Here is a 21,369-nt window from a genome sequence, read left to right as displayed (position 1 = left end):
GTACTAGCTTTGAGGTAAGATGAAGTTTGCTGTATCCAATAGAACCTAAGCCAGAGAGTTTGTAGCATTCCTGGAGCTTCCCCAGGTTGTTCTGCTTTAGGTTACAAACTGTACATAATTATTTTTCTATTTTTCAATACTTGAATTTTTCATGGAACCAGCTTTTGAAATTGAACAATATTAATGATTTGTAAGTGTATCCTCTGAGAATTTCAAATATGTAAGTTATGAATACAGAAACACTCTATTTGCCTGAATTTATATTCTAGGCATCTAGACATACTTACACTTGCATGGCCAGTGCTGCACTCACTAAGAAATATTTGCACCCCAAAGATAAAGTCTTTTTTTTTACACATACACATTTTTTAACTTAAAATTTATATTGGCTAGTTTTTACAACTTTGTGACTTAAAAAAAAAAGTCAGACTTAAATTAGCCACTTTCTAGTTTAAAATATACTCATAGAAGTCAGAGGCTTCATTAACAGTTTTAAAGAAGAAATTGGTCCACTTCGTTCCAGAAAGCTTGTTCTACGAAGCTGGCCCTAACTCTGTTTATTATTGTAGCAGAATTGGAGAGGAGACTCAGTGTGCACCTTTTTATGTCTTTTAGGGCCTTGATAGACAAAGGGTATGACTTAAGAATTTGACACCTGCTGAAGCCTTTGTTCAACTTAAAGAAACATGTCCTTTGGTTAGGTAGAGGATAGCATCATCCACCACACACATACACTGTTGCCTAAAGATAGTTAGTTTCTTAACTTCTGTCAGGATATCTTTGTATGCTTTCTACTGTTACAACAGATTGTTTTTTTAAGAAGATAAATATAGTCTACATCAGTTCTGTAGGCAAAAACAAAAACAACAAAATAACAACAACAAAAAACTCCCACCAAAACCCAATCTCAAATTAAAAAAATCAATATTAAGACATCAGCATCTAGTGTAGGCTTTATGCTATGTCTTCACACTACAAAGACATTGGAAAAGAAAAAGCCAAGCCATCACCACAATCAAGTTTCAGTGTGTCATTAATCAGTTCCTAGGACTGGAGACTTCCAAAGACACATACTTTCTACCAGGCTCTGACTCTTCATAATGTTGTTTTGAAGATTAAGATTTTATTTTTTCAAAGGATTAGTTTTGAGACATTCACATCAATACATAAACACAGAATTCAGAAGTAAATAGAGATAAATGTCCATAATAAAACACTTTTTCATAGAAAATTATCGGTGTGCACTATTAAAATTGCATGTGTTTGTTTGCTTGCCTATGTAATTACTTTGTGTGTATTTTTGCATACAAGTGCCATGGTACGTGTTGGAGGTCAGAGGACAAATTGAGGAATTGATTTTTTTCTGCTTACCAAGTTTGTACTAAGAATTGAACTCTGGCTGTCAGTCTTGATAGCAAATATTAACCACTGAGCAATTGTGCCAAACCACACTTTTAAGTGTGTTTGTTTGTATTTTAGGGAATATGAAAGCCAGGAAAATATGTTGATGACAATCATCCATGCTTCATGCATAAGACACATTTGGAGAACCCAAATGTACATTTTGGATAAGGCACTATATAGGAAACTTAAATAGTTTCATTTATAACCTCATTTATAAGATAGAAAAACAGGCTTTTCTCACACAAAGTTCTATATCTATAGCACTTTTTGCCTCACAGATTTTGTTTTGTTTTACACTTAACAAACAGGCTACTAAATCTGCCTGTCCACTGGATCTTGGCCAGCCTTTGGGGAATGAACCATAACCTTAAGGATATATTACTTCATCTAGACTCAGATTTTACCTTAAGAATAAAATGCTTTCTTTGTCTTTGTTTCTAATAAACTAGAGAATTTTTCAAATTACTTATTTATTACTGAAACTTTATAAATACATATGCATCATTTTATTCTGCTTCCCTAAGTGAAACTACAGTCGCACTTATGGTCTCCTGGGAGTTACATATTTTGTGCTTTTGTTATCAGTGGAGAAACTTTTGAAATTGAACACTGTTAAAGACTTATACTCAGTTTTCCAATAATCTCATTCAATACTGCCATTTACATTACATTTGCTGCTACTTGATTAGACAAAGAGTAGCAGTATCTTGTCAGTAAGTTAGAAGAGTTTCTGGATATTTGTAAAAGTATTTATAACTTCTTTAAAAAGAGAGCAGATGCCCATGGATGGTAACAAATGTTATGGAAATATGCATTTGAGCATGGTGCTATGATCAGAGAAGAGCTAGTTTCCATGTGATTGGAGGTGAGGTGGAGGTCACAAATAAACATTCTGTTCTAACAACTGTATTGCTAGGTGAATTATTTTGTCAGTTTCAAAGGTCCACAGGGCTTTAAAAATTACCAGTGAAGTTTTGTTCCTTTAGTATTAGGCTTTTGTCAAACATGGACAGAAGATAAGGGAGACAAAAAAAGGCATCATAGACATTAACAAGCTAGAAGAGTGATAAAAGAGTATTCTAAGCAGCAGTAGAATTGGATTCTGAATCAGGAAAAAAAAAACTCACAAGGAATGATGGAATCCAGTAGAGTGAGATACAGATGCAAAAGTCAGTAAATGCTGCACTATATGGAAATCTTAGGCGTCTTAAAGATTTTCATTTGATTTTATGAATTTGGGCAAGTCCTTTTAGAATTTTAAAAGGAGTAACATATTTTTACTTCCACAGTAAAGGACTGCCAGGTCTGGGTTCAGTCAGAGAAGATGCACCTATCCCTCAAGAGACTGGAAGCCCCGGGGAGTTTAGAGGTCTGGAGTGGGTGCAGGGTCAGGGAGTGGGGACATCCTTGTAGCGACAGGGGGCAGGCAGGAGGTATGGGATGTGGAACAGTTGGAGAGTGGGCTGGGAGGGGAAGAAAACCTGGAGTGTTTAAAAAAAGATTAAATAAAAAGAAGAAATAAAAAATGAGTAATGTAGGGAAGGTGCTGATATTAAGATCTGGTTCCCTCATTGCTTCTTGATTTTGTCAATAAAGAAGGCCTGGAGTCAATTGCTGAATAGAAGGTACAGATGGAGATGTAAGAAAAGAGGGGCTTTTCAGCCAGGCTTTGGAACATGTAGCACGCAGCCATCATATAAGATATTGGGGAGCTAGAACCAGCAGCCTCTGCTTCCAGTGGATGGCCAAAGAGGTTGACGGGGTAGTGGGGTGGGGGAAGCGAGTTGATACAAACCATTAAGCTTAGAGCAGAAGGAGAGATGAGGTAATACATTGTTAAGAGCACATATTTCCAGGAGGGAGGTATCAGAGTTCAGCAATTGTGCTAGCACGCAAATTCTAAGGTAGTCAAGCTGTCTGAATGGAGCAAAGGTGGGTAGAGAGAGAAATCTGGTTGGGAAATGGTTGCTATCAATCCTGGGCTAATCTGGATGAAGCAATAGGAAGCTGGGAGAGGTCAGAGTGCGTTGGCAGCTCCTGGGCAAAGGCGGTAGCATGCTTTTAAAATTACACACAACAGAGTAACAAATAGATTTGCTTTCTAACAGGCAATGTAGGGTAGGAAATAGATTAGAGTGGACAGTTGATAATGACCATATTGACATAACTCAGATAACAAACATTGACGGCAGAACTTGGATGTACAAGAGCCTAGAGAATGTATCCAGCATTGTCTATTTAATGAGAGAAACATTTCTATGCCACCATTTATGCAGATAGCCGAGTCACTTCAGTATGTTGTTTAGGCATTCTGCATAGAAAATTAGAGTTGACTAGATATTTCATTTAGAAACATGGAACAATAACTATTTTGAAAAGTAATTTACTTTATACATTGCTGCAACACAATATTTGACCAGTGCAATATAAGAAAGAAAGAATTTATTTTAGTTGACAGTTTCATGAAAATACATTCATCATGGCAGGGAAGACATGAAAGCAGAAACATGATACCGGCTGGTCACACTACATAGGCAATCAAAAAATGGAGAGAAGGAAAAAAGTAAGGCCAGACTATTAAGCCTCCAGGTCCACTCAGAGTGTAGTCCTTTATTTCAACAAGAAGCCACTGCCTAAAAATTTGATAACTTTATCCAAAAGCGGCATCATATGGAGAACCAGTGCTCAAACCAGGGCCTATTGGGTACATTTCACATTGAAATATTTCATAACACTGCCTGTATTGTCTTATTTTATGACTAAGATATATCATAATTCTAACTACTATACTAGAACATGGGACACCTAAAAGTGGGAGTGGGTGTATTCCTGGCTCTTTTGCCTGTTGTTGAGACTCTTTTCCTACTCTTTGATTTTCTTGTCCAGCCTGCTTATGAAGGCTTTACCTTGTCTTATTGTATATGTTTTTTTTGTCCTTGAGATTTCTTTTGTACAAGATGATGGGTAAACTCCAGCCAGAACAATAGGTTTAGTACAGACACAGTAGTAGAAGGTAAAGAGAGTTTTCAAAGAACATCGTGCTCTTCATTTTGATAGGAACATGTAGAAAATTATGGGAGCCTGGAAATTGGCGTCTAGTCATTGAAATTCTTATAGGATTGATAATGAACAACAGAAAAATTGAATCTCCCATACCAAACTTAAAATTTAAAACAAAATTTTACTGGCTATCACAGTGTATTTTTTTCTACCATGATTCAGTATTCAGTGATATTTACGATTAGCAATCTGGACCCTGGCATGAATATATTATACATGATTGAGATTCCTATTATGGATCTGGAGGTAGATATACTTACGAGAAGTTTATCAGGAAAAGAGCTCTCTCTGTCATCGGCAGTCTTTTGGAATACATGGCAAACACTTGGGAATAGTTCCTAGGCCAAGTTACTGTCCTATTTATATCCATGGCCTCCTTTAGGCTGCTGGATCTAGTAAATGCTGTAAAGACACCTTAAAGGAAGTATTTGGGTCAGAAACATCAACCAAAATAACGGTAATTAGATTTATTGTTTTAAGGAAGGGAAAGGATGCTTTTGAGGAAGCCTATCACTCAGTATTTAGTTAAAATTATTTCCTTTCGAACCCTAAATCGTCATGTGTAATTTACTTGGATGTATTTAATGGAACTCAGTGAACTTAGGATCATTGATGTTTTACTGTGCCACAGCTTTCTTAGCAGTTGGGATGTGCATTAGCATGTATGAGTATATGCACATGCCTGTATGCATGTGTGTGGATGAGAGCGCATGTGTGTGCAAATATTATGCGTGTGCCTGAGTGTGCACATGTGTGTGCCTCTGTGTGTGTATGTGTACACTTATGCTTATGGGTATGTTTGTTTGACCTAGTCATTGTAATCTTCAAATCTAAAGAATCTGGAAAAGTTTGATTCTGTTGTAAACAGACTGGAAGACAGAGAAGAGCTTAGGAGGGGCTGTAAGTTGGACTGCCCTTCTCCTTTAGACAAGATGAAACAGTGAAGGAACGTTATAGTATTTTTTATCTCATATCATGGTTTTTTTTTGTGAAATCACTTTTAAAATCTCTTGCAGCTTGTGAAAATATAGCTAACTGAATCTAAATAAAAGTTAGGGAATGTTAAATAAATCCTGAGTTTTATATTTGAAACACATATGTTGGTGTCATTAGACATTACTATCCAGTAAGTGTTAGAAATAATTGGCTGGGTGAAGGTTCAGGGGACAGGTCGCTATGACTCTACCTATGACTCGCTTGTCCTTATCTAAGTTGGTATTGTCTGCCAAGGCTACCTATTTACAAGGTCTATGACTACTCAGGCTGGTAAATTTCCACAAATGCTGCCTGTTTGCAATAGCTTATAGCCATCTGTTTCAATGCTTTTTCACTGAGACTCAAGACTTGGTGTTAGTATACATGTATGACAGGCCTATTGCTGATTTTAGGCCTATGGCTGATTTTAGGCCTTCAGTGTATAAGCAGGGCTGCCCCTGACATTTCAAACCTTTTTTACTTCATAAATATACATTTGTGCCACAGAGTACAGTCTAATTTGTATATATTGCATGATTTTACTTGAAAAGAATGTGAACTCTGTATCTGTTATGTGTAGTTGTCAATAGATATTTAGTATCAATATATATTAAAGTTACTTTGTAACGAGAAAAAAAGAAAAAAAGAAATAATTGTAATTGAATGCATTTAGTAAAAATTATTAGGCAGCTTGATACTCAGCTGGTGAGCAGATGTTAAATCAGTATCCAATATTTGTAGAGTCTGGATGTAAGCAAATGCACACAGGTTTATGTACACACTTGTGTACCTTTTTGCCCACACGAGGGTGCATGTACACACACACACACACATACACACACACACAAAATTTACTTCCTGATAGGAACAGTAAATTTTCCTTCACAAATGGATGCAAGAAAATTGTTCTTCACACTCTACACCCCAACCAAGATAATGCTTAACCATTAACTTGGATAGAACAAGTAGACTGTCAATTCGAGTGAGGCTGGAGATGAATAAACTTTTGTAAGTGATATTAAAGTGAAGGAAATGAACACACAGCTCTCAGAGATGTGTTTATGACACTGTATTTCCAGAGCTTTCAGATGTGGTGTTAAGGTGCTAGTGTATGATCTCTCCAATTTTGTTATGGAAGCACTCAGACAATGGTTTTTCCTCTTAGTACTACTGTTTTGTTTGTGTCCCATAAGTTTGGGTATGTTGTCCCTTTTTGTCCCTTTTTTTAATTCTAAAAAGTCTTTGTTTATTTCTTTCCTAACCAAGTTATCACTGAGTAGAGAGTTGTTCAAATTATATGTGCATGTAGGCTTTTTGGTATTTTTGTTGTTATTGAAGAATAGCCTTTGTCTGTGATAGTCAAATAGAATACATGGGATTAATTCAGTGTTCTTGTATCTGTTGAAGCTTCTTATCTGTACAATTATGTTGCAAATTTTGGAGAAGGTACCATGAGGTGCTGAGAAGAAGGTATATTATTTTCTTTTTCAGTGATTGAGAGTTTTGCTGTGTATAGTATCCTGGTCTGGCATTTTTGTTCTTTTAGGGCCTGTATGACATCTGCCCAAGATCTTCTGGTTTTAAAGTCTTTATTGAAAAGTTTGGTGTGATTCTGATATGTCTGCCTTGACCATTTTCCCTTATAGCTTCTAATAATCTTTCTTTGTCCCGTGCATTTGATGTTTTGATTATCATGTGGTGGGAGGAATTTCTTTTCTGGTCCAATCTGCTTGGTGTTCTGTAGGCTTCTTTTATGTTTATGGGAGTCTCTTTCTTTAGATTAGGGAAGTTTTCTTTTATTAGTTTGTTAAAGATGTTTACTGGTCCTTTGAGTTGGGATTCTTCACTCTCTTGTATATTCATTATTCTTAAGTTTGGTCTTTTTGTGGTGTCCTGGAATTCTTGAACATTTTGGCTTAGGAGCTTTTTGTTGTGTGAATTTTTATTTTGACTGTTGTGTCAATCAATGTCTTTCATGGTATCTTTTATGACTGAGAATCTCTCTTCTATTTCATATATTCTGTTGTTGTTTCTTGCATCTCTGACTCCTGCTCTCTTTCCTAGGTTTTCCATCTCAAGATTGTCTTCCTTTGTGTATTCTATAATGTTTCCATTCCCATTTTTAGATCATAGATCATTTTGTTTAATTCCTTCACCTGTTTGATTGTGTTTTCCTGTCTTTCTCTAACTGATTTATGTGTTTCCATTTTATGGACTTCTACCTGTTTACCTGTGTTCTACTGTATTTCTTTAAGGAAGTTATTTATGTCCTTCTTAAAGTCCTCAATCATTTTCATGAGATGGAATTTTAGATATGAATCTTCCTTTTCAGGTATGTTGGAGTATCCCCAGTATGCTTTAGTGGGAGAACTGGATTCTGATGTTGCCAAGTAGCGTTGGTTTCTGTTGCTTATGTTTTTGTGCTTGCCTCTTACCATGTGAATATCTTTGGTGCTAACTGGTCTTGCTGTCTCTGACTGGACCCTGACCCTCCTGTGAGCCTGTGAGCCATGTTTTGTCAGAACTCCTTGGGGGCCCTGCTCTCTCTGTGATTCTGTAATCCTGGATGATTTAGAAGTCCTGCCATCAAGCTGCCTCTAGGTGTAGGTGAAGTGATTGGAGAGCCAGAGCCTAGGGTCCATTCCTGGGTCCAGGTGCAAAGCCAAATGTAAATTTTAAAGAGAGCTGTATGGAGATAAGCGAACTCTATAAAAGCCACTGTGGTCATATGGTGAATAGCAGTCATATACTACATTGATCTTGTCCTAGCGTCCTCTCACACATTGAGGGAAAGATAGGGTTTTTTTTTTTGTTGGTTTGTTTGTTTTCCTTGTGTTTCTGAGTGTTACTCTCTCTTCAACTCCCTGCTTTATTGAACTATCTTTGTTCTTCTGTGGTGTTATTCTGGAGCAAGTTGCAAAGCCAGAAAATAAATGAGAGACACTATTTTTTATAGTGTTTGTTGTACTTATAACTATGTAAAAATTACTAAAGCAATGATAAAGAGACTCAAAACACAGACAACTTTTGAACAGTTACTGTGTCGTCTCTTTCAATGTTTGCTTGCTTCATTTCAGTTTAGTTTAAATAAATAACCACAAGAGTATTTGACATTGATACATGATGTTTGCACTTCTATGTCTCATAAGCCTTGGCCAACTAGTTATTGAGAAGAAGATCCACAAAAATGTCCACACATGTATATTTTTACTCAATGTGCAGGAAGCTGTTTTCAATGAAGACAGAAGAGGGAAATCAAGCTTTCATGGAACACAGCAGGTAGAACAGAACACTGTGAAGATGTATTCCTTTCAAAATGCATACATCTAGATATTTGTTCTTGTTCTCATGAATTCTAGTACCAAATAATTTTATTTCTCCAGTGCACAAGGAGGTTTTTGTTTTCCCATATCCTGCATGCTGCATGGATCCCTATCAACTTGATTCCTTAGAAGTTGCCTCTGTCCCATCTTGGTATGAAGAGCCAAAGATTTCTCTTCTCCACTCAATCTTCTAACCTGAATGAATCATTAAACATGGATGAGAAATAACTATTGCTTTAGATTGTGAGGTCATATTACTATCTCATGATGACTTAACCAAGAAATACAATCAACAGTATTTAGAGCTCCTATTTCTTCCAGAACAATGTGTTTATAAATAAATTTAAGAGTTGTGTCATAATATATGTCACTTTCTTGCTATGCTTTAAATTTTGCTTTTTAGCTTTAAAATTTTTATGTGTATACAAGTTTTGCAAGCATGTATATTTGCAGTTCTATATGGTACTTGCATAAACCAAACTAGGGCATCAGAAATACTAGAACTTGAGTGACAGCTGGCTGTAAACCATCATGTGGATGCTGGGAATTAAAACCTGGTCCTGAGGATGAACAGCCAGGGCTCTTAACTACTGAGAAATCTCTCTAGGGATGTTGTGGTGTATTTTTGTCCAGTTCTTAATCTTGTTATTTATGATAACTATTATAAATTTGGAAACTAAAAGCTTTGAAATATTTACATGGTATGAAGTATACAACTAAACATGAATTTAATTCATGTATGCTCTAGAAAAATTTATTTTACCCTTCAATTTTATAGTCTGTTTATACAGCATATCAATTGGTAACATCAGTTCACTTCATGCTATTGCATTTTCTCCTTAAAGAGAGAATGCCTTATATAGTCAATCTTTATCAGTGTTTTTCTGTGTGTGAGAATGTGTGAGCATGTCTATGTGGTTATACACATGTGAGCAGGTGCATGTGTATATGTGTTAGCTTCAGATCCTAGGAATGATCCATCTTGTTTATTAGAGAGAGGGAGTCCATTGCTCTAGGACATAGATTTAACTAGGGTAGCTGTTAATCAATGCTCAAATAGCAACATGTTTTCCACCCTGTCACTGAGATTATAAATACATGTCATCATACCTAGCTTTTTATGGGGGTTCTTTGGAGTACTCAGCTTCTTATGCACTTCATCAACGGTGCTATTGCCCAAGCCATCTTTATGAGTTAAAGTCTTGTAGTACAAATTATAGATATCTATGTTTAAAAATGTCTATATTTTTCTGGAAATTCGGTGAAAATGCTAATGAAGGTGATGATAACAGAAATTCTAAGAAGTTGTGAATCAAGAGGATTATTTCAAATGGGCTGCAAAGCCATGCAGTTCATATGAATAAATTACTAACTTTCAATTTTGATTAATTAAAAAAATCACAAATTAATTTCAAAGTACATAGCTGACAGCCATCTAAAATTTTAAAAATGTGTAAAAATAAAAAGCATCGGGGTTGGGAGTAAGCACATTGGATCACAGTACATATTGTTCTATGGTCTGAGTTTGGATCTTTAGATCCTATTCAAGTACATGGGAATCTATATGTAACTCCAGTAGGAAGAACTGTTGATAACCGCACAACAAAGCTTTGGATATCTGAGGCATTTAATATTGGAAAAATATTTTAAGTAATTAAATATAAACATCCAATTAGGATGAACTCTGACAATGCAATTAGATTAGAGCCTGAAGAATACCTTAACAGGGACTGATACTTATTTTATTGTATATTTGTGGCTGTTCTTTTACCTTCCTATTTCACATTTCTTAAATCAAATATAATGATTTCTCATGCCAGTTTACTTCATTTAATATCAGGCAATGTATATAAATTGCTTAAATGATTAATGATATGAAGTATAAGTGTAATAATTTTAATATTATAATTATTAAGAATGAGTGAAAGCAGACTTGACATCAGATTACAGATCCATGCAATGTACAAGTCTGGGCAGTTGAGAAGGCAGGAAAATTAAAGATAAGAAACAAAAGCTTTCCAAAGGACTACTAAAAGTATGAAGAACATATAATGATGCCTCTTGAAAAAGCTATCATTTGAATACCACCTAGGTAAAAGACTGACAACTCTGGTTTTAGAGGTATAGTCATATTACAGTCATTCCTAATTACAATGATCATCTATAGTGATAATGAATAACCTGGAGTGAGATGTCAGTATTTGATTGTAGCTGTTTGCAAACTCTACTGCAATTACACTGAGATTTCTAATTGCTTTTTAATGCTTCCTTGATATATTTTAAGCATCATTTGTGATTTCAGATCATTCATCATTTATTTCTGACTCATTATATGTTTGTATTTGATTTATTTGATTACTGCAGGTGGAAACAATAGGTGATGCATACTGTGTTGCATCAGGGCTGCACCGGAAAAGCCTATGCCATGCGAAGCCCATTGCTCTGATGGCCTTAAAGATGATGGAGCTTTCAGAAGAGGTTCTGACTCCTGATGGAAGACCCATTCAGGTAACCTTAACAAGCCAATGTGAAAAACAGATACACCTTTTAATGAACCTTTTTCTGGGGAAGAAGTATTGCTATTCAGAAATTTCCTTCTGAAATATACTCCTAATAGTCTAGACAAGACAGAGAATGACTAACACTAATTCATAGGCTAGGGTGTTCAAAACAGGAAAGGTATGTGGAAGAAAAATGTACCATGAACTGTAGAAAGAATGAAAGGATTTGTCCAAGAAGATGACCTTAATGTCAGTGCATAAATTCCTACCTTAAAATGATGGGGAAAATCAGAATCTCAGATCTAGCCAAAGCAATAAAAAATAAGGCTCTGGACCTCAGAGTTTTGTGATTCATTTTCTCTCTCTCTCTCTCAGTGTGAGAGTGTGTGTGTGTTTATGTGTTAGAGCTTGCTTCTTAGAAACTCCTACCAAACTTGAAAACAGCAGTAGACTTACCATCTGGGTATTGCAACTTTATTAGTCGTATTATTGTCTTGTACAAATAAATGGATCCCTGCACCTTACAGGCAGTCTCCAAGAATGACTTAGTTAATCTAATTGCATTACTGCCAAAATCCAGTGAATAGTACCAGAATTTCTATTACCACATATCCTTGACAAATAGATCCCTCATACTCAAATTATACTCAAAATGCTTGAATTGTAGAAAGATCTTTTAGAAAAGTTTGTTTAAGCACTAGTTTACCAGGAAAGAGGCTTCACAAATGTGTATGTTTCTAGATCCTGGGTAGTGTCAAATTAACCACCCCAAATTACTTTTCCATTTAAAACTGTTAAGGTGGTAGGTTTATGGATTTCTTGCTTTATTTTTTTGTTTTTAATTATTTTTATTCTTTTATATTCCAGTACTTACTCCCTGGTCCACCTTCCCACAATTCCTCATCGCATTTATCTTTTTATCTGTCTCCAGAAGATATCCCACTAACTGTCCAGGCCTCCCCAGTCCCTGGGGCCTCAAGATTCTCCAGGGTTAGTGTCTTCTTCCATTGAGGCCAGACCAGGGGAGTTCTCTGCTGTTTATGAGTCCAGGAGCTCTGACCAGCTCCAGTATGATGCTTGGTTTGTGGAACAGTGTCTGAGAGATCTCGGGGTCTCAGTTAGTTGACACTGCTAGTCTTCCACTAGGTCCCCCTCCTACTCAGCTTATTGCAGACTTTCCCTAACTCCAATAGTTGGTTGTAAGTATCTGCATCTGTCTCATTCAGCTGATTGTTGGGCCTCTCAGAGGACAGTCATAGTAGGCTCTTGCATCAGTAATAGTGTCAGTAATAGTGTTAGGCCTTCAAGCATCCCTTTGAGATGGATCCCAAGCTGGGCTAGTCACTGAACCTTTTTTCACTCACTCTCTTCTCCATTTTTGTCCCTGCAGTTCTTTTATACAGGAACAATTCTAGGTCAGAGGTTTTGACTATGGAATGGCAATCCCATCCATCCACTTGATGCCCTACAAGTTTCCTCTATACACTGTAGGGCATTTCAACTAAGGTCCCTCCATTTGAATCTTGAGTGTCTCTAACCTCCCAGGTCTCTGGTACTTTCTAGAGATTTCCTCACTTTCTCTGCTCTACCCTACTAAGAGATTTCATATTTCCATACATTCTGCTGGCCCTCAGGATTTTCTCCTACCTCCCCCACCCCCATACCAGATAATGTTCCCCCTTTCCCCTCTATGTCCTCTTTCCCACCCAAGATCCTCCCTCCATCTGTACCCTGAGATTCCTTTTTTCTCCCTCCCAAGTGGGATTGAGGTATCTTCACTTGGACCATTCTGCTTGTTAACCTTCTTAAGTTCTGTGGATTGTATCCTGGGTATTCCATACCTTTTTGACTACTATAAATTTATTAGTGAGTATATACCATACATGTCCTTTTGGGTCTGAGTTACTTCACTTGGGATCAAATTTTCTTGTTCCATCTATTTGCCTGCAAAACTCATGATGTCCTTGCTCTTAATACCTGAACAATAATCCATTGTATAAATGACCCATATTTTCTGTATCCATTCTTTCATTGTGGAACATCTCGTTTGTTTCCACCTTCTGGCTGTCTTAGATAAGGCCTCTATGAACATGGAGGAGCCTGTGCCCTGTGGTATGGTGGGGAATCTTTTGGGTATATGCTTAAAAGTGATATATCTGTGTCTTAAAGTAGGTCTATTTCCAATTTTCTGAGCAACCTCCAGATTGATTTCCAGAGTGGTTGTACCACTTTGCAATTCCACCAGCAATGGAAGAGTATTCCTTTTTCTCCACATTCTCAACAACATGTGCTGTCACCTGACGTTTTGGTCTTAGCCATTATGATTGGTGTAAGGTAGAATCTCGGGGTCCTTTTGATTTGCATTTCCCTGATGACTAAGGACTTTGAAGAGTTCTTTAAGTGCTTCTGGGCCATTTGAGATTCCTTTGTTGTGAGTTGGCTGTTTAGCACTATACCCCCCCCCCTTTTTTTTGATTGGGTTGCTTGGTATTTTTTTTAGGTTAGCTTCTTGAGTTCTTTTTATATTTTGGATATCATCCCTCTATGGATGTGGAATTAGTGAAAATTCTCTTCCCAATCTGTTAGTTGCTGATGTGTCCTATTGATAGTGTCCTTTGCCTTACTGCTTTTCAATTTTGTGAGGTCTCATTTATCAATGCTTGGTCTTAGAGTCTGAGCCATTGGAGTTCTATTTAGAAAATCCCCCACCATTCACCCCATGCCAATAAGTTCCAGGCATTTCCTGCTTTCTCTTCTTTTAGATTCAGTGTATCTGTTTTTATGTGGAGCTCCTTGGTCTTGAGCTTTGTGCAAGGTGACAAATATAGATCTATTTTCATGTTTTTCTACATACCTAGTGCCAGTTAGACTGGCACCATATACTGAAGATGCTTTCTTTTTGCCATTGTGTAGATATGGCTTCTTTCTCAAAGATCAAGTGTCTATAAGTGAATAGATTTATTTTTGAGTCTCCAATTCTCTTCCATTAATTTCCCTGTCTTTTTCTGTACCAATACAGCTTGAGCTCAGGGATGATGATTCCTACAGATGCTTTTATTGCTAAGAATTGTTTTCCATATTATGGATAATCTTGACTTCCTCTTTTTCAATTTGTATCCCCTTGATCTCCTTTTGTTGTCTCATTGCTCTGGCTAGAACTTATTGCAATGGCTACTACTATATTGAATAGATATGGGGAGATTGGGCAGCCTTGTATTATCCCTGATTTTAGTGGGATTCTTTTAAGTATCTTTCCATTTGATTTGATATGGGCTATTGGTTTGTTGTATATTGTTTTTATTATGTTTAGTTATGGGCCTTGAGTTCTCAATTGCTCTAATTCTAACATTAAGGAGTGTTGTATTTTATCAAATGCTTTTTCAACACCTAATATGATGTTATGTGTTTTTTCCTTTGAGTTTGTTTATATAATAGAATACTTTAATGAATTTTTGTGTATTGAACCAACCTTGCATCCCTGGGATGAAGCCTACTTGATTGTAGTGAATAATGAAACAGCACCATTTGTTGAAAATGCTGTCTTTTTCACACTGGATGATTTTAGCTCCTTTTTCAAACATCAAATGATCATAGGTGTGTGTTCTTTTCTGGGTCTTCAATTCTATTCTATTGATCGATCTGCCTGTCACTGTACTAATACCATGTAGTTTTTATCACTATTGCTCTGTAGTATAGCCTAAGGTCAGGGATCGTGATTTCTCCAGAAGTTCTTTTATTGGTGAGAATAGTTTTTACTATCCTGGGTATTTTGTTATTGCAAATGAATTTGAGAATTGCTTTTTCTAACTCTATGAAGAATTGAGATGGAATTTTGATGGGGATTGCATAGAATTTGTAGATTGCTTTTAGCATGATGGCCATTTTTACTATATTAATTCTGCCAGTCCCTGACCATGGGAAATCATTCTATCTTCTGAGATCTTCAATTTTTTTTTAGAGACTTTAAGTTCTTGTTGTACAGACCTTTCACTAGTTTGGTTAGAGCCACACCAAGGTATTTTATATTGTTTGTGACTATTGTCCCTAATTTCTTTCTCAGCCAATTTATCTTTTGAATATAGGAAGGCTACTGATTTGTTTGATCTAACTTTATATCCAGCCACTTTGCTGAAGTTGTTTATCAGATTTAGAGTTCTCCAGTGGAATTTTTGCAGTCACCTAAGTATACTATAATATCGTCTGCAAATAGTGATATTTTGACTTCTTCCTTTCCAATTTATATCTTTTTGATCTCCTTTTGTTGTCTAATTGCTCTAGCTAGATCTTCAAGCACTATATTGAATAGATAGGTCAATGGTGGGCAGCTTTGTCTAATCTCTGATTTTAGTGGCATTGATTCAATTTTCTCTCAATTTAGTTTGATATTGGCTACTGATTAGCTGTATATTGATTGTACTATGTTTAGGTGTGGGTCTTAGATTCCTGATCTTTCCAAGACTTTTAACATGTAGAAGGGATGTTGAATTTTGCCAAATGCTTTTAAATCATCTAATGAAATGATCAGGTGTTTTTTTTTTTTGAGATTGTTTATGTAGTGGATTACATTCATGGATTTCCATATATTGAACCATCCCTGCATCCCTGGGATGAAGCCTATTTGATCATGATGAATGATCATTTTGATGTGTTCTTGGATTTGGTTTGTTAGAATTTTATTGAGTAGTTTTACATCGGTATACATAAGGGAAATTGGTCTGAAGTTCTCTTTCTTTTTTTTTTTTTGGTGTGGTTTTAGTATTAGCATAACAATGGCTTCATAGAACAAATTGAACAGTGTCCATTCTGTTTCTATTTTGTGGAATAGTTTTAAGAGTCTTGGTAATGGGTCTCCTTTGAAGGTCTGACAGAATTTTGCACTAAGCCCATCTGGTCCTGGGCTTTTTTTTTGTTGGGAGACTTTTCATGACTACTTCTATTTCTTTAGGCATGATGGAAATGTTTAGATGGTTTATCTGATCCTGTTTTAACTTTGATACTTGGTATCTTTCTAGAAAATTGTCCTTTTCATCCAGATTTTTCAGTTTTGTTGATTATAGATTTTTTTAGTAGGATCTGATGATTTTTTGAGTTTCCTCAGTTTCTGTTGTTATATCTCCCTTTTCATTTCTAATTTTATTAATTTGGATACTATCTTTGTGTCCTCTGGTTAGTCTGGCTAAAAGTTTATCTATCTTGTTGGTTTTCTCAATTAACCAGATCCTGGTTTTGTTGATATTTTGTATAGTTCGTTCTGTTTCTACTTGGATGATTTCAGCCCAGAGTTTGATTATTTCCTGCAGTCTGCTCCTCTTGAGTGTATTTCCTTCTTTTTGTTCAGTAGCTTTCAGGTGCGCTCTCAAGTTTTTATCACATGCTCTCTCCAGTTTCTTTTTGTAGTCACTTAGAGCTATGAGTTTTCGTCTTAGCACTACTTTCATGGAGTCTCACAAGTTTTGGTATGATGTGTCCTCATTTTCATTACATTCCAAAGTGTGTTTAATTTCTTTATTTCTTTCTTGACCAAGTCATCATTGTGTAGAGTGTTACTCAGTTTCCACGTGTATGTGGGCTTTCCATTGTTTTTGTCATTATTAAAGACCAGCCTTAGTCTGTGGTGATCTGATAGAATGCATGGGATTTTTTCAATCTTTTTGTATCTGTTGAGGACTGTTTTGTGACCAATATGGTGTTTTGGACAAGGTACCATGAGGTGCTGAGAAAAAAGTATATTCTTTTGTTTTAGAATGAAATGTTCTATAGATATCTGTTAAATCCATTTGGTTAATAACTTCCATTAATTTCACTGTATCTCTGTTCTCTGTTTATTTTCTGTTTCTATGATCTGTCCATGGCTGAGAGTGGGGTGTTGAAATCCCCTACTATTATTGTGTGAGGTACAATGTGTGCTTTGAATTTTAGTAAAGTTTCTTTTATAAATGTGGGTGCCCTTGTATTTGGAGCATAGATGATCAGAATTGAGAGTTCTTCCTGGTATATTTTTCATTTTAAATATATGAAGTGTCTTTCCTTATCCTTTTTGATAACTTTTTGTTGAAAGTTGATTTTATTTGGTATTAGAATGGCTACGCCAGCTTGTTTTTTGGGACCATTTGCTTGGATAATTGTTTTCCAGCCCTTTACTCTGAGGTAGTGCCTTTCTTTGTCACTGAGGTGTGTTTCCCGTAATTCTGGGTCTTGTTTATGTATCCATTCTATTAGTCTATGTCTTTTTATTGAGCAATTGAGTACATTAATGTTAAGAGATATTAAGGAATAGTGATTATTGCTTCCTGTTGGTTTTGATGTTATTTTTATGCTTGTGTGGATATCTTCTTTTGGATTTGTTGAAAGAAGAATACTTTCTTGCTTTTTCTAGGGTGTGATTTCCTTCTTGTGTTAGAGTTTTCCTTCTATTATCATTTGTAGGGCTGGATTTGTAGAAAGATGTTGTGTAAATTTGGTTTTGTCATGGAATATTATGGTTTCTCCATCTATGGTAGTTGGGAGTTTTTTTGAGTATAGTAGCCTGGGCTGGCATTTTTGTTCTCTTAGGGTCTGTATGACATCTGCCCAGGATCTTCTAACTTTCATAGTCTCTGGTGAGAAGCCTGATGTAATTCTGATAGGTCTGTCTTTACATGTTACTTGACATTTTTCCCTTACTGCTTTTAATATTCTTTCTTTGTTTTGTGCATTTGGTGTTTTGATAATTGTGTGATGGAAGGAATTTCTTTTCTGGTCCAATCTATTTGGAGTTATGTAGGTTTCTTTTATGTTTATGGGCATCTCTTTCTTTAGGTTAAGGAAGTTTTCTTGTATAATTTTGTTGAAGATATTTACAGGCCCTTTAAGTTGGGAATCTTCACTCTCTTCTATACCTATTATCCTTAGGTTTAGACTTCTCATTTTGTCCTGTATTTTTTGGATGTTTTGGTTTAGGAGCTTTTTGCATTTTCCATTTTCTTTGACTGTTGTGTCAATGTTTTCTATGGTACCTTCTGCACCTGAGATTCTCTCTTCTATCTCTTGTATTCTTTTGGTGATGCTTGTATCTGTGATTCGTGATCTCTTTCCTAGGTTTTCTATCTCCAGGGTTGTCTCCCTTTGTGATTTCTTTATTGTTTCTTCTTCCACTTTTAGGTCCTAGATGGTTTTGTTCAATTTTGTCACCTATTTGCTTGTATTTTCCTACAATTTTTAAAGGGATTTTTGTTTTCATTTTTTGAGGTCTTCTACTTGTTTACCTGTATTCTCCTGTATTTCTTTAAGGGAGTTATTTATGTCCTTCTTAAAGTCCTCTATCATTATCATGAGATGTGTTTCTAAAGCAGAGTCTTGCTTTTCTGCTATGTTGGGGTATCCAGCGCTCACTGTGGTTGGAGAAATGGGTTCTAATGATGCCAAGGAGCCTGGGTTTCTGTTGCTAATTTTCTTGCCTTTGCCTCTTGCCATCTGGTTATCTCTGGTGTTAACTGTTTTTGCTGTCTCTAACAGTGGCTTGTCCCTCCTGCAATCCTGTGTGTCAGCACTCCTAGGAGACCAGTTCTCTCTGAGAGGAATTTGGATATGGAGAGCTGTGGCACAGGGTCAGCTCCAGGGTGCAGACAGAAACTTGAAGGATCCTGTCCCCAGCTGTTCCTTGGTTTCTGTGCCCTTATGTTTCTGGGTGAGTCACTCTTTAGCCTGGAATTTGAGCAGAAGTAGTGGTCTTACCTGTGCTCACAGGTGTTTCTGCACTGGTTTCCTGGGAAACCAGCTCTCTCACAGGAGGTATTTGGGTATGGAGAGCTGTGGCACAGGGTCAGTTTCAGGTGTAGATGGATATCAAAAGGATCCTGTCCCAGGCTGCTCCTTGGTTCCTGTGTTCTGAGGGGTCCGGGCAGGTCTCTCAGAGCTGAAGTGGTGGTCTTACCTGTGCTCATAGGCATGTCTACACTTCTGGAAGGCCAGCTCTCTCTGGGCAGTATTTGGATATGGAGCGCTGTAGCACAGGATCAGCTCTGAGTGCAGATGGAAACCGAAGGTGGGTTAGGCATTTTTTATGTTTTATATTTTTTTTTGACCATTGTGTAAATATCTTCAAAGGTATCTTCTATGCCTGAGATTCTCTCTTCTATCGCTTGTATTTTGGTGGTGATGTGATGCTTACATCTGTAACTTTTAATCTCTTTCTTAGATTTCCTATCTCTAGTTGTGCCTCCCTTTGTTATTTATTTATTATTTCTATTTCAGTATTTAGATCCGGGACAGATTTGTTCAATTCCTTCACCTATTCCTTTGTGTTTTCCTATATTGCTATAAGGGATTTATTTATTTTTTCCTCTTTAAGTGCTTCTACCTGTTTATTTGTGTTTTCCTGTGTTTCTTTCAGTACGTTATTTGTATCCTCCTTAGAGGACTCTATTAGCCTCATGAGATAGGATTTTAGGTCAACATAGTAGTTTTCATGTGTGTTGGGTTATCCAGGGCTTACGATGCTGGGGAAACTGGTTTCTGATGGTGTAAAAGTATATTGGCTTCTGTTGCTTATGGTCTTGTGCTTGCCTCTAGTTGCCTTGTTATCTCTGGTGTTAACTGGCCAGAGTGTTTCTGTCTAGAGATTTTGTCATGCCTTTTGATTGCTGCAGGTTTCCTCGTAGAGCTATGGCCCTTGCTGTAGTATCTGCTGGCCTTCTTGGGGGCCACAACTGCTGTTGCTATTAGGCAGGTTATTATTCATTACCTTTTGCTTTGGATGCAGCAGATCTCATGAGAGATCTGGTTTCATCACTAAAATTTTACTTTAATGCTAACTTTTAGTCTTCAGGGTCTTGCATATACATTGAAACGGGAACAATTGCTTACTTTAATATAAATAACTGGTCATGAGCAATGACATTAGAAAACTGACTAAAAAGGGTGCTACTTCTCCCTGTGATTTATTGGAAAACATCAACTTTAACCATATTACCAAAATAATCTCCACAGATACAGTTCTCTGAAAGTGAGTGAGTAAAATTAAAGATATAGCAAGGGAAAATAAAACTGTGAGAGATATAGAGAAGGAAGAGAAGGATGAAGTGAGGAAGAGAATAGGGAGAAGAGGAAAGGAAGAGAGTTGGCAGAATGAAAAGAGAGAGGATAGATAGATAGGCAGATAGATGAAGATGAAAGGGATAAGGAAGATAGTCCATAAAAACCTGAAAGAACCATAAATGAAGGAAAAGAATAATTAAATCATTGCATATCAAAATTACCAGAGAGAATTGAATGGACATTATTCAATATAGTTAAATTTAAAAAGCTAAAAACTGTGAAAGGGGAAAGAATTTTAAATGGAAACTGAAATATTTTCAATCAACACACTATGCTAAAAATGAAGTACGAACTGGATCAGTGGGCTTAGAAGCCAGTTATACAGAAATTAACCAGAGGAAGTAGACTAAAAGCACTGAAGGAAAATTTTAGTGATAAAACCAGATAATTAGAAGTAAGGGAACAAAAAACAATGGAATATGAAATACAAATATATAAATGATACAGTGAAGATGATCTGGTTATAAATCTAAATGAAAGATAAATAAATAAGTTGATAAATATAGGAAATGTTTACTAAGACTATAAAAAAGACACTAACAAGTTGTTGGGTAAATTCTAAAAGATTTCAGAAAAGAAAATACAAAGGAATAAAAAACTAAATGCCTCTAGATGAAACTGAAGTGAATCAAAGGAGAAGAGCATTAGACACTTTCTAAAAGAGACATTGGTCAGTGGGATTACAGATGAACTGTTGAATAAATGGGGTCAGTTATCAAATCATGTAGGGAAATAAATCTTGCCAGGAACCTTCCCAGCATCACAAGTACCTAGGTGGAACACAGCTTTGGCCAAAGGCTATTTCTGTTCTGGGGGCTAGAAGCTGATGGCCTTTGGAAACTTCACTCTCTCTTGTTGTTCTGTGCTAATATGTGCTGATTTGTTTTTTCTTACTATTTTGTCCTAATACTGGTTTCTTACTATTCTGTGGTTAAATGCTTCTGGTTTCTGGTAATAAACTCCTGCTGGTAGCGGCAGTAGATTAAAGGGAAAAAGACTTAATTGCTAGAAATATTTTCTCTCTGGCTCAA

General features: G+C 36.4%; 1 protein-coding gene across 1 annotated transcript in view; it reads left to right on the top strand.

Moving 5' to 3' along the window:
* Positions 1–21,369, top strand: part of Gucy1a2 (guanylate cyclase 1 soluble subunit alpha 2) — a 326,716-nt gene that overhangs the window by 201,650 nt on the left and 103,697 nt on the right. The window contains exon 6 of the mRNA XM_028771399.1: positions 11,127–11,270. Coding sequence (XP_028627232.1) covers positions 11,127–11,270 — 144 coding nt within the window. The remainder of the gene's footprint in view (positions 1–11,126; positions 11,271–21,369) is intronic.

Source organism: Grammomys surdaster, unplaced genomic scaffold (genome assembly GCF_004785775.1).
Source record: "Grammomys surdaster isolate TR1022 unplaced genomic scaffold, NIH_TR_1.0 206, whole genome shotgun sequence".
Lineage (NCBI taxonomy): Eukaryota > Metazoa > Chordata > Mammalia > Rodentia > Muridae > Grammomys > Grammomys surdaster.
The sequence above is the reverse complement of the archived record's forward strand: the minus strand, read 5'-3'. Positions and strand labels throughout refer to the sequence as shown.